General features: G+C 34.9%; 1 protein-coding gene across 4 annotated transcripts in view; it reads right to left on the bottom strand.

The window, feature by feature from the left end:
- The window catches only part of LOC127943305 (phosphofurin acidic cluster sorting protein 2-like), a 61,700-nt gene that overhangs the window by 13,491 nt on the left and 34,249 nt on the right, over positions 1-13,960 (bottom strand). For all 4 annotated transcript variants that reach the window (XM_052539664.1, XM_052539662.1, XM_052539663.1 and 1 more), the window contains exons 3-11: positions 10,526-10,615; positions 9,895-10,020; positions 6,428-6,590; positions 5,449-5,540; positions 5,031-5,114; positions 3,941-4,000; positions 2,260-2,408; positions 1,434-1,527; positions 796-882 (exon numbers count right to left, since the gene is read on the bottom strand). In XM_052539664.1, the coding sequence (XP_052395624.1) occupies positions 796-882; positions 1,434-1,527; positions 2,260-2,408; positions 3,941-4,000; positions 5,031-5,114; positions 5,449-5,540; positions 6,428-6,590; positions 9,895-10,020; positions 10,526-10,615 (945 nt within the window). The remainder of the gene's footprint in view (positions 1-795; positions 883-1,433; positions 1,528-2,259; positions 2,409-3,940; positions 4,001-5,030; positions 5,115-5,448; positions 5,541-6,427; positions 6,591-9,894; positions 10,021-10,525; positions 10,616-13,960) is intronic.

The raw sequence follows: 13,960 nt of genomic DNA, 5'->3' as shown, positions 1-13,960 counted from the left end.
AGCTGAACCTATTTTTTGTAATGCATTTTTGATGCTTTACACAACAATGACTTTAAATTATCTTTTGGGAGTAATTTCTCCAAATTTGATGTGCGATTAATTCGATGAATTAATAACCACATCATGTAATTAATTAGATAAAAAATTTTAACCCCTTACCAGCCCTAATAAATAATTGTCTGTGTGTGTTTTTGCTCCTTGTGACCCAGTTTTTGTCTCCCATTGATTGTGTTAATCTGATACCAGACGTGTCTCATTCTACCCCAATTATCCTGTTTTTTAAAGCCCTAGTCAATTCAGTTCCTGTTTGTCTACTTGTTGTTATGTGTGTTTCCTGTGATTCCTTGTGTTGGATGTACCCTGTTCCTGGACTCCATTAAAGATTGTTTTGTGTATACCGTGTCTCCTCGTTCCTCTCCGGAGCATGACAATAACATTAAAATAACACTGATACTTAGTTTAAAGGAATAAACATTGATAAATATGATTTTAATAAACATTACTTCTTATTCTTGATCTGATCCACAGAAAGATGGTTGACAAAAAGAGCAATAAATGAGCTGTTGTTGTGTTGATTCTGGGTAGTAAACATGTTTAAATACTCAAACACCTTTAAACAGATGCGAACTGATAGACACAAAGCGAACACATTGGTAATCAACAGAATAAAAGAAACAAGGATAGTAAACAGATATCAGCTATCTGTTTAAGTAATCCATATTCTACACTATTCCAGACAGCTGTATAAAAATTACTCTATAATAAATGTATAAAGATACAAGAATTGTCACTGACCCCAGCTGTAGAGTCCACCACTGTAGGGTCATCCGGATATCGTCCACCCGCCATCCTGTTCTTATCCACTGTTAACAGATCGCCACCCTGCAACACACACAGAAACACAGCAAATTGTGAGCATGGGGTTCAGGCTCTGGTTCTTCAAGTATTTTCTTATCTCCTCCATAATCTTGTGAAAAAAAAGCATACCTTTAAAAAGAGCACTTAAAGAACACATTTTAAAAGAACTTAAGTGTGAAACAAATGTAATTTTTTCTCGCACTTAACTGCATGGTAACTGCAATTAAATTAAAATATAATGTAGCTTTAATTTATATTAAATTTTAATTGCTCTAGAGAGCTTTTATGGCCCACATAAGTAGGACTTCAGTGCATCTTTATATGTAATTTCATAATTACATTACTTCTTTTGTCTTTAAAATATGGTTAAAGTGCTGCTGAATGTACTGATGAACATTTATGGTAAACTATATATTTTGTGTCTAAAATATTTCTAATTACACATTTGTTATGATGATGTTGCACTATTAACAGATATTAACTATAAAATATAATCAACACTGGCATATTCTGTATTTGCCTTTGTTAAGGCAGAATAATTTTGATAATTCAAGCATTCAAAATGTCAGACATACAGTGGAGGTTTTCTCTCTCGGTTGGCTCTTCTGACTGTGCAAACTGCCGATCTCTGTCTGTGAGCTGGAGTGAGACATTCCCTCAAAGAACGGCCTTGAATGGAAAACATACACATGTTAAGAATATTAAAACAGTTTCATGGTCAGCAATAAAGTAGCAGTTAATTTTTCCTAAGTGTTCTTTAAGAGGCGTTTACACTGGCGGCGATTTGCGAAGACAATGCAACTGGAAGTCATTCACTTTTTCACTCTGGTGGTTCAAGCATTAAAAATTGTTCCTCTTGTTCGTCATTCCTATACAAACAATTTATCCTCCAGAACAATAGTATTTAGCAAAAAATAAAAAAATAAAATAACCATTCCTTGTCAAAAGGAATACATTTAATGGTGTGTCCCATGATTTGAAGACTACAAATGAGATTACAGCATCTAGAAGTAGGAACAACTGCAGCTGGATTATTCATTTTCTCACCTCTATATGCAAGAGGCTGTTGCTTCTAACATTTAATCAGAATTTGAAGAAACATTTCTACTTAAAATATTAAATACATTTCATTCAATGGGTTTTTCAAGGCAAACATTATTTTCATCTGTTTTATACAGAATGTTTCCAAAATAAAACTTGTTCTAAAAAATTGAGCATGTGGTAGTTTATTGAAGTTGGTTGTAAAGCCATTGCTCCCAGTCACTTGATTTTTAACCTTTATGAATGTACATTGTTGATGTAAATGCAAACTAGTCACTGTAGACAACGTCCGATGCCAAATTTGTAGACATTTTTGTGTGTAATATGCATCAGCCTAGCGCTATGACTCATGGTTCTTACTTTAGTGTGGGTTTGGGAGTGCTGAGAAGACTCTCGTTGTCGTCCATCTCTGGGCCACTGTCACTCTGGTTATAAACCTCCAGACTGTCATACAGAAGATCCAAATCTTCAACCTCCTGTGTTTGATCAACCGGGTCTGAGTCCAAGACCTTTTTAAGTCAGAAAAAAGCAAATAAAATGTAGATATGTAAGTACAAACCTCATGAAACATGAAGAACATGACCAAGTCACATGTCAAACCACAATGACTTTATGACAATTAAGCATATTTGTATATTTGTAAATAAATTATTTTAAAATTGTAGTATGTGATGCATTGCCTTTTGTTCATGCCAAATAAAAATCATTATGGTTTTTGATATTATAGTTAATGAGAAATTACTATAATGCCTTAATGAGATGTTTTTTGTTGGAAAATATAACTTGAGCATGTTGTTGTGTGATTCGGCCATTTCAAAAAGCCAATATGTGCTGAAAAAACTGGCATACAATGCAATCGTTTTCAGACAGAATTTTCACAGGACAGAGCAATCACCATTAATGACCCATTCATACTATAAAATGCATCTCCTCAGGCAGCTGAGAGTAAAAGACAAAAGTTCATTGTGTAAAAGTAAACAACAGACAGAAAGAGGATAAAAGATGGTCTGAAAGTAAAGGAGACACATTAATTATTATAATATTATGTTTTTATTTTCCAAGATAATAAAACAAAGACATTTAAGTCATTTTACATCTTAAGCACTGCATTGTGTTCACAGCTGATCCATCCTTTATAAGTAGACATTGATTTAAAATGTGTCAGTGCACTAACAGACTTTAAGTTAGCATTGTTTTGCTCCACTATCCCTGCTTAAGAAAGCGTAGCACTAACTTGGCCAGGACATAAGACCAGCTAAACCAACTTAACCGGCAAAACACCATAGATCAAATTAATGCCATGGTATGTTTTGCATTGCTACGAATGGTGGATAATGATTTCTAAAAAAATAAAATAAACAAATAAAATAACTGGAAAGCCATGATTGCTGTTGAAAATTCCCAAAAGTTAATCCATTTTTTCAAATGTCAATTACATGTTTAAGTCATAGGTGTTTTGAAATACACTACATATTTGAGACACACCCAAAGTGAGCTACTGCATTGACAAGCTCAGGTTGGCAATGCTACTCTTGGGAACAGCCTGCCAATGCAACAAAACTGTGTCATCACCATGAATTAGGAAGTTGCTGGAATGATCTGGATAATTTCCTGTAGGGTTTGGATAACGCAACATGACATCCAAGGCAAGAGGACGAGGAATCAAAGAGTCAAGCAGTTATCAACTAACAAGCTTAGACTCTAACAATGAGACCATTAAGCTGCTTAAATCTTGCCTGTAGGCTCTAGAAATATGTATAACCTAAGTCATGGCCACATGACTTGTCCTCTCAGAGCAAAGCAGTAAGTTTAGTTTTAGACTAGCTCTACATCATACTGTATATTACACTGCAGAAATCAAAGCTCCTCTCACATTTCAGCTACTAGATCAATCATCGCCAAGTCCTAGGGCTGTTTTTATAAAGGTTGAATTTCATGGCTGAAGTGATTTTTTGATTACAAAGCACAGGACCGCAAAGTAGAGAGTGGAGAGTTCATTTCTTTTTTGTTGTAACTTATGACAGACAAAGAAAATTCTCACCTCATCAGACACTTTGAATCTTTTCAGCAGGGCAACAAACTTCTGCTTGAAGTTGGGTTGCTATAGAGAAATTGAGAGAATGTCAAAATAAAAAAGTTACTTTTTGGTATGTGTTTTAGTTAAGCCAGTAAAAAAAAAGACTAAATTAAAAAAATCAGCATTTACCATTTTTGGTCATACTTATTATTTAGGCGTCTTTAACTGCTATATACTTGCATAAAAAAAAAAATTGTTAGGTACAACAAACTTATGTTGTATTGCTAAACAATTTTGTTGCAATCAAGGTTAGATACAGATAGGGTTTGGGACAGGTATGGTTTCGTTTGGTTCAAGGTTGGGTTAAGGGGTAGGTTAAGTAAAAGTGTAATTAAAGCTGTGACTACAGAAATTAATAATAGATGTTATTACATGTACAAGTATTTATTTTAAATATAAGTACAGAGTTACAACACAATTTCATTGTATCACATTTAAACACTTAATATAAAGTGGGTCCCAATTTTTTTAAATATGCTTCAGAAAAGTTTAAGGAAATCTATATTAGTGTCTCTCTAGTTTACACATTGATCCTTGATTAACAATTGTGTTCCTGATGGTGAATTTAGCTTAAGAGGATTAGAAAATCCCCTTCTGTGAACTAGATAACACTGATCCAAACACCACCTTTAGGACAAAAAAGCAATTTGTCTTATGTTTCTATCTGGTAGCTGCCTGAAGTTACTAGTATCAAGACAATAAATCTATGATAATAGATTGGGTCATCTAACTACTGCTGTGATAACAGAGACTTCATTGTATGTTGTTGAATATTGGTCAGCCAATATGGATTTTGTAAAGGCCAGACATGCAGAAACAAATAGATAATGGGGGATTATTTGACAGCAATATACAGTATAATACAATTTAATCATATCAGATATTGACACGGTTATCATATCAGTTAGCAAAACTGTTATTCCTGCTATACAAAGATGTTTTACAAATGGTGTTCCCCAGGGCTCAATTCTAGGTCCAATATCTTTCTGAAAGTGCTTAGATCTTTGTTACTGGCCCCCAAGGATAAATACAGAGGGAATATAGCTGTACATACTCGGGTCATTGATGTGGTTCTAATCATTTTCCTCCGAGATTTTTTTGGTTTCCGCTGAACATCATCATCTTCATCGTAAAGGTCCTACAAAACAATTTCAGGAAATTTGATGCTTTGGTTAGGTAGAAATGCTTTTCTAAAGATATGACACAAAATTTTACATTAACAACACTAGTTTCTTAATCACTAACCACCCGAAGTTCGGTATAATCAGCCATTAAACAATGCTATCAGTGGATGGAATTATTTTTTAGGGAAATTCTTCCAATACTCCCAATAAGATAACGTATGTGCTGCAAACTAACACCAATAAGACTACATTCAAAGCAGAAAACAGGTAGCTATATAGAAATTTTTACTTTTTAGAGTAATGTTTTAGAGCAAGACTTATAAAGACATGTTAGCAAAAACTCCTGACCTGGCCTTGAACAGCGTCATCACTCGCCTCTTGCTCTGACGAGTAACTATCATCGTCATCTTCAGAATAGTTATCCATATCTGGAGAACGGTCTTCAAGAGAAAGAGACATTTAATGACCCCATGTTACTTGACATTTTAATGCAGCAAAGGCCTCAGGCATACAGTACCATCTGACATCCAACAGAAAAAAACGAATAAAATGACTCATTCAAAACTTGTAGCAATTTTATCACTCTAGTTTGAGAACACTTTAACTGCTGACGCTACTTTCCCTGTTAATGTACTGCAGCATCAGTGACTTCTTCTTTGTGTGTGCTCTGAGATGATGGATGGGAGGATGTTTTGTGGTATAGAGTGTTTCCGGGGGACATTTTATATTTATTGCAGTTTAATGCACTCAAACTACCCATTAGCATCTTTAAGTTAATGTAATGACTGTACAAAAAAACAAGAACAATCACTGATGGAATATTGTGGTTTGTACAGTCATGCAATTGCAAGGACAACTAGGTATATGAAGTGGTTTGATGTAGTGGTTAAAGATTTTGCCAGTATGTGTTCACCTCCTTGAAAAAGCACTGCGCTTTTAAACTATTTAAAAGTGAGGAAAGCAATGAAAATTTCAAAATTCAAAAAAATTCAAAAAAAAACTAAAAAAAATTCTAAAAAACAAAAAAAAATTCTAAAAAACTAAAAAGAAAAATAGCTTTATGCTAAATTGCCGCTATTTGAAAGTGGAAGTAAAATGTGCATATCACTTTTACAAGCTGTTTAAAAGCAAAGGTAAGCGTGGAAAAGAGGGAACGCCCCTACCCCCTCATCAATTAACCGGTGGGAAAATTTCCTCACTGTCACAACACTAGTTAGAACCTATCGGCCTGCACCATCTAGAGTTTCATGACAGAACTTTGTATTAAATGTGACCACACTTTAAGAGTAATTTTCTTTTTTAATATATGGATACATTTTTGTGTCACCTGAAGCTTTGGCCTTTGTCTCTGGCTGACTGCTGCCGTCTTCTGGGTCAATAGGTTGGCTGGACAGTGAATAAACACTCAGTTCTGCTGCACGCACTGGTGCTTCCTTCACGTTACTGTGGAGACCCAAAATCTGGCCTCCATCTGTTGGGTGCTGCATCACCTTTAAACATAAACACTCAGAAATAAATAACACTTGGATAAAAGAGTCAGAATACTTCAGACGCCTTCTTGTGCTTTTAGCTCAACTACAGCTCATGACCTCCATCTGAAAGCCCTATTTTTTTGTCGATTCGAGGTTGCATTCCCCATTGATCTCTTGGAAAGATGAATTGTCCCCTATATTTCAGTGTTTGAGTCTCAACTGAATATGATTATCGCAGGATTCTCAGCCGAGAGGAATTTGGAATTTTGGGTGAAACTGCTGAGATTAATTGCTAAATAGCTGAATAAAATATACATGTAGGTCCATGCTCACATAAAGGCCCCCAACACTCCTATACACTAGAACTTTTTAAGAATAACTGTCTTGAAACATAAGAACAAGACATATTAGTCATCGAGTGTTCTAACGTTCTAATTATTATTAACTCGAGTGGCCCCAAATGGAGAGACTCTTACAAATACAAAAGAGAATTAAAATGTTGCACTCATCCCTCACTTTTAATGAACATGCACCTAATAATTTAGAGAACTTAATATTTTCATTCTAAAGATTCTGAGAATTGATACGTTCACAGTCTTCACATAATCTATTGGTATCTATTGCCTGAATTATTTTTCATTATATTTGTAATGATAAAGTTGCAATTTAGAACATTATCTTAAAAGTAATACAGACTAACACAAAGTTATAATTATAATCAAGTACTTTACATGTGCTTCAGTATGTTGGTTAACACATTACAACAAGTGTACTTCTTTAAAGCACTACAAAAGATAATTAAACTAAATTGATTTAGTGTATTTTGAAGTAAAGACTTTAATTTAACGTTATAAATTTTAAATTGTAAACAAACGCTTCTGATAACAAAATACCAGTCTTGTACAGTGCTGTGGTGGGTATATATATATATATATATATATATATATATATATATCGATTAAAAATATTTTTTATATAATTAATCACGTTTTTTCTGTGATTAATCGCAATTAATTAATTGCACACACGAAATGAACCACTGACCATTTATCTTGTTTCTAATGTTTATTTTGTCATCATTTGCTATATCCACAAAGTAAACAAAAAGATTGAAGTGTGATTCCCTAAAATCTATATTTTCTGCAATATAAATTTAAAAAAGGACACTTAGAAACTCCAAAAAGGCCCCAAAGGACCAAATAATATGAGCCCATATAAGCACATAGGAAATAAACAAAAATCTGAATTTTATAATATGTTTACAGTGCAACAGCAAAGAGCTTTTTTACATTTTAGAGAAGCCAAGTTGTGATACCCAACAGGACCAAATGGTGATGCCAAAAACAAAAAAAAATACTCTAAACCAAACGCCTGCTGAGTGCATATATCTACAACATAACACGGATCCATTCAATATACCTAAACACAGCAACAAAAAAGTAACAAATCAAAACATTATCATGAATGTGTGTGGAAACAACGTGAATGTATGGAAATGTCTGTGCGATCTCTGCATCAAGAGAACTCATACACGCATAAATATAAAGGACTCACGCATGCAGTCTTAATCCATCAAAACATTACTAGCGAGATTACTAGTCTCATCTGGCCATACAGCGGTAGTGATGTGTTGACAATCTATTCAGTCTGTACTTCACACATCGTGTGTGACGTGTGAGGGCTCACGCTCTTCAGAGACAATCACAGAATATGACAGAGCTCATGTTTTTAAGCGAAACACACTGGAATTAATCATTTACTTAAAAACGCAATGCGAGTCTCTGTTTTCTCTGCAATCTCTGACGTAATCAGCCTGGTTTCCTTTATATTAACACTGTTTTGTACGGATTGTTCGAATGCATTTGTTTACTGGATCATTGGACTGAAAACGTATTATTTGCAATCAGAGAAGCAAAATTTAGTTAGAAAATAAATTTTGCTTCAGTAATTTTGCGTAAAATTATTTTAACGAGTTAAGGATGGTAAAAGTAATTGCATGCGTTAACAAGCTACACCGCATCTACACCAGACGCAAGTGGCGCCGCGCGGCGTGGGGCAAAAAAACACTGTAGATCTCATTATAATCAGTGACACTGGATGCGGCGCGACACGACAAATCCCTGACGTAAAACTGCTGCTGCTTTGTATTTATGATGTATTGACAGAAATTTAAAATGATTTTCAATTGTTGCTTTGTCGCATCCGGTGTAGACACAGTGTTAATGATGACAGGGGTCCACATAAGTGGTCCGCAGGTCCGCATGCATGGCCAAAATAAAAAAAATGCACAAAAAAGTGCATACTGACATGGTTGACAGCTCATGCACAAACACCTGTTTAGATCAACAAACTGTACTATAAAATATTTATATTCAATCTGAAAGCATAAATCTAGGCTTTTTAATCAGCAGCAGTGCTCAATCTGGAAGCACGTATACTTGACAGCAAACCCGCTAAAATAAAAGCCTGCTTATTTTAAGTTTGAAAGGCTGAAAACTGATGTGCACCCCTGTATATGTGTGTGTGTGTGTATAAAATAAGAATATATATGTATGTGTGTAGCAATATGATGGCAATATCCAACATCCTTGTCCTTGTAGGGACTTTTTTTGGTCTCCATGAGGAAACAAGCTTGTAAATTAAATTTGTATGTTCTTAGTATATTTTCCACTTTATAGTTAAAGCAATTGTTATAAATGTCTGAACAAACAGAAAAACTGTGTTGTCTGTGTTATTAAACGAGCATTTATTAATTTAGGGCCAAATTAGTTGAGTTTTGTCTGTTATGTTTGGACAAAAAATAATAAAAAAGAAATAAAAGGAGCTACAATGGCTTTTGTTGGTTGTATGAACTATTACGAAAACATTTGAGAGACTTGTGAACAGTGTTTTGAGAAAATGATTCACATTGTGTATAATTGATTTGTAATTTGTATAAAACGAGTGAAAACTAACAATCTGTTAAGGGTAATTACAAAGTTTGGAGAAATGTGTCAAATCTAATCAAAAACTGTTATACTACATATTATCTGAAGATACTTATTAGTGGATTTGCGATTCAATAAAGTAACACATTTAATACACCTGTTCTTCACAAGGGGCGACACATAAACATTGGGCTCTTTAGTTCTGCCATTATTATCAAAGAGCTGGCAAGTCTGTGGCAACAATGGCCAACCCATCACTAAGATATCATGTATTGACAGCTGTGAGCATGGGTCATTTAACTACTGGAGAAGGGTCAGATTAAGAAGACAACAGTCTGTCTGGCAGAAGCTTCAATGAACTGGACACCGGGTTTGTGTGATTGATTTGCCCGTACCTCAGCCATATTAATAACACCAACAGCCAGCGTCTTGTAGCCCAGAATAGTTCTGTTTTTATAACGTTTCCTTCTTTGAAGCATGATCTGCAGCCGGTTGGCATCTCTCTTCAGGAAATGTGGGTACTACAGAAAGGAAGTACAACAGTACAGTCATTTGAGCGTACTGTTGCTTGAGATTACATACATTTTTATCCACAACATTGTTGCAACGGTAGCACACACACACTTTATTTGATGAAATCTTCCCATCATACTCCCTGTCAAAGCAACTCTTAAAGTGTCAGCTATAAATGCCGGATATCTGACCCAAACTGAGGAAAACAGGGGGTTCTTGGAAGAAACAACGGGAAAGTGGTGATGAGGTAAACACTTAAACATGAAAGCTTGCAGAGTAATTAATTATTATTTAATTTTTTTGCTTATACATAATACTGTAAGGAAATTTTATTACGTAATTTATTTACGTAATTTATTACGGCTGTTAGCATGTTCTCTGACAAGCAGAAGCGATGAGACCTGTTAGCATGTAAATAAATGAACCTCAGAAAACAAATCCTGACGGAATAGTGTTTAACAGCGTATGTTCAGTTACACACATATAAGAAGTCCAGGGCTCAGACAGGTGTACCTGCAGGGAAAAGGTGAGCTCCAGGTCTGTTTCCATCAGGCCACTGGGTGGGAGCATGTACTCATTCGACCTCAGGATGCGTTTCGACCCCTGAGGACACGGAGAGACACGTATCTGATATCAGCCTCTTATGAGCACATGTATTCATAAACTTCAGATGCACTCTCAAGCAAATCAAATCAAACACTGAAGCAAAGTTTGGAAATAAACCCACGCAGTCTCAAAACTGAAAGGAATGCTACTGAGTACTGACTGATACTTGCAAACTGAAATGTTGTCCGTATGGTTTGACAGCGAAAGCATAAAACAAGACCAAGAACACTGAATGTGTCGAATAATACTTTCTTGTTACTGTCAGATATGAGCTGTCTGTCATGCTAACAGAGACCCCTGCTTCAGCGTTCATCTGTTTGCTAATGGGGCGATCCGTCACAGCCCAGCTCACGTGACACACAGATAATCACTACTGGTGGACTGATACGGGCTTTTGATGACAAATGCACATATCTACACATATCTAAACATTGCAGAGTGGCCAATAGCTATAGCTGCTCACCAAGGCTGCATTTATCAAAATTACTGTAAGATGAAAATATTTTTACAATTTAAATGTTTACAAATGTTACCATTAAAAATATTTTCTGTTTGAATATATTGTAAAATATAACTGATTGCGGTGACATCATTACTCCAGTCTTCAGTGTCACATGATCCTTCAAAAATTATTCTGATACGCTGATTTGCAGCTCAAGAAACATTTCTGATTATTATCAATGTTGAAAAAAGTTGTGCTGCTGGATATTTTTGTGGAAACTACAATACGGTTTAAGGAACACATTTTTTTTTTCAGGATCCTTTGATAAATATGAATGTCAAAAGAACAGCTGATTTTTTCTTTTTCTTTTTTTTGCAACAAGTCTTTAATGTCACTTTTGATCGATTGAATGCATCCTTGTGTCATACCCATGGACTGTTTTGTGTGTGTTTTTCTCCCCTACATGCTTTATGTGCTAGTTTTTCCCTAGTTTGTTATAATCCTAGTTTGATTATGCCCTTATTTGGTCTGTTCCTGTTCCCGTTAAGTTACATTTTATTGAGCCGTGTCTTGTTAATTCCCTCATTTTGGATTCCCTTTGGTTTTGTTATTAAATGTCATTTTTTGAGCAGTCTTCTGTGTCTCCTCGTTTCGTGCTTCCTTTGATATGTGAAAAAAATGTAATCCTTCTGATCCCAGACTCTTAACCAGGATATATATATATATATATGCACAGTATATTAATCAGAAACACAGTGAAGGTCGGTGCTTCACAATCTTGTCTTTTTCCCCCTTCTTTTTGTTGTTGCTGTCAATTTTCTGTGTATGAAGTATACAGAAGTAACAATTACTGAACAATTAATAATTTACCACAGTAGGTAAATGTAAAGTTCAGAGCTAGTTGTTGCTTCCTGCTGGTTCAGATGACATTTACTCTGAACCGCCACCTGCTGTTTACAGCCGAATACACATACAATACAGTGGGGAAAATTTTAATTTGATCCCCTGCTGATTTTGTAAGTTTGCCCACTTACAAAGAAATGAAGGGTCTGTCATTTTTTTATGGTAGGGTTATTTTAACGGATAGAGACACAATAATTACCCAAAAAATCCAGAAAAAACACATTATATAACAGGTTAGAAATTGATTTGCATTTCAGTGAGTGAAATAAGTATTTGATCCCCTACCAACAAGCCCGTACTGGCCATCGGGAGCACCAGAAGTATTACTGGTGACCCGGCGTCGGATTTGGCCCGTTTCTTTATATTTTATTATTATTAATGTATTATATGTATGCCATCTCAATGCAACAAAGTGATAATTAAAAAAAAAATAATTATATAATAAATACATCATAAATCTGTTAGTCTGACTGCCTGCACTGCGCTTCACAAATCGGCTCACATCTGTTCTGTGCTTCCGTCAAACACCGATGAAAGAGATGAAGGGGCCAGAAGAAGCAGTGAACTGTAGCTACATCACAGACCTGTTCAGGCTTCAAGTGCAGGACAGGTTCATCTGGAAATACGATAGATAGTTTTGTCTTTATTTACCTAGTAGAGTATTAAACTGCTAGTATCTGTTAGGCTCAGTAGCACCCCATTATGATTATCATTCAGAATACTGTCCTAAGGACTTCAATATCAATTGTAAAGGTACATAAAAAAATAATAAAAAAAAATTAGCAGAGGCAGATATTTACATGGAGTTATTGTACAAGGAGAGAGGGAGGGAGCTTGAGCAGACAGAAATGAGTCACAGCCTAATAATTTAATAGTGTGCTCAGTATTGGAATTTTTCAACAAATATATTGTACTAATTTTGACATTAAGGCACTTTTGTGTTCTATTACAGTAGTCAAAAGGTTTTGATCAGTAAGATATGGAATGTTTTTTAAAGAAGTCTCCTCTGCACACTACACCTGCATACACTTTTTATCCAAAATACAGCAAAAATAGCAATATAGTGAAATATTTTTATTTGAATATTTAATTTCTATTGGAATATATTTCAAAATGTAATTTATTCTTGTGATTTCAAAGCTGTATTTACAGCATCATTCCTCCAGTCTTCAGTGTCACATGATCTTCAGAAATCATTCTATGCTGATTTGCTGCTCAAAAAAAATAAATAAAATTTTTTATTATTATTATTGTGTTGAAAATGATTAGATTTTTTTTTCAGGTTTCTCTGTTGAATAGAAAGTTCAGAAGAACAGCATTTATCTGAAATAGAACTCTTTTGTAACATTATAAATGTCTATCATCACTTTTGATCAACTTAAAGCATCCTAACTTAATAAAAGTAATTATTTCTGAATCCTCCCCCATTCATCAAAAAAAAACAGTTTTAAATATTTATAACAACAACAACAACAAATGTGTTTCTTGAACAGCAAATCAGTATATTAGAATGATTTCTGAAGGGTCATGTGACACTGAAGACGCCAGTAATGATGCTGAAAGTTCAACTTATTGATCACAGAAATAAATTACATATTAAAATATATATTCCATTTAAAAGCAGTTATATTTAAATAGTACAAATATTGCCAGTGATTTTCCAGTAGTCTCTTAATTTTGTTAGACTACTGTCCAAACCCACAGAACTAACATGATGTGAAGAAGCCCTTTGGGAAGCACAGAATACATCCATCAAGGTTTCTCTGCAAAGCACATTCAGCCCTTCTGCTTTCTGAGTTCAAAACAACGAGACAGAGACAGAGACAGAGAAAACGTCTTGCAGCACTAACAAGCTCTGAATGAAAAGCAAATGCATGCTCAGTCTGATTGTGTCCGGACTGCGGAAGAGCTGTGAATGGTTTGGCCTTCGAAGTGTTGATTCAGGCGGACGCTTCAGTGAGCAGAAGAGGAGAAATAATGAGATCTCTGACAGAAAC

The sequence above is a fragment of the Carassius gibelio genome, chromosome A22 (assembly GCF_023724105.1).
Source record: "Carassius gibelio isolate Cgi1373 ecotype wild population from Czech Republic chromosome A22, carGib1.2-hapl.c, whole genome shotgun sequence".
In the NCBI taxonomy this organism is placed as follows: domain Eukaryota; kingdom Metazoa; phylum Chordata; class Actinopteri; order Cypriniformes; family Cyprinidae; genus Carassius; species Carassius gibelio.
Note: the sequence above shows the minus strand (reverse complement) of the source record. Positions and strands in the feature narration are given on the sequence as shown.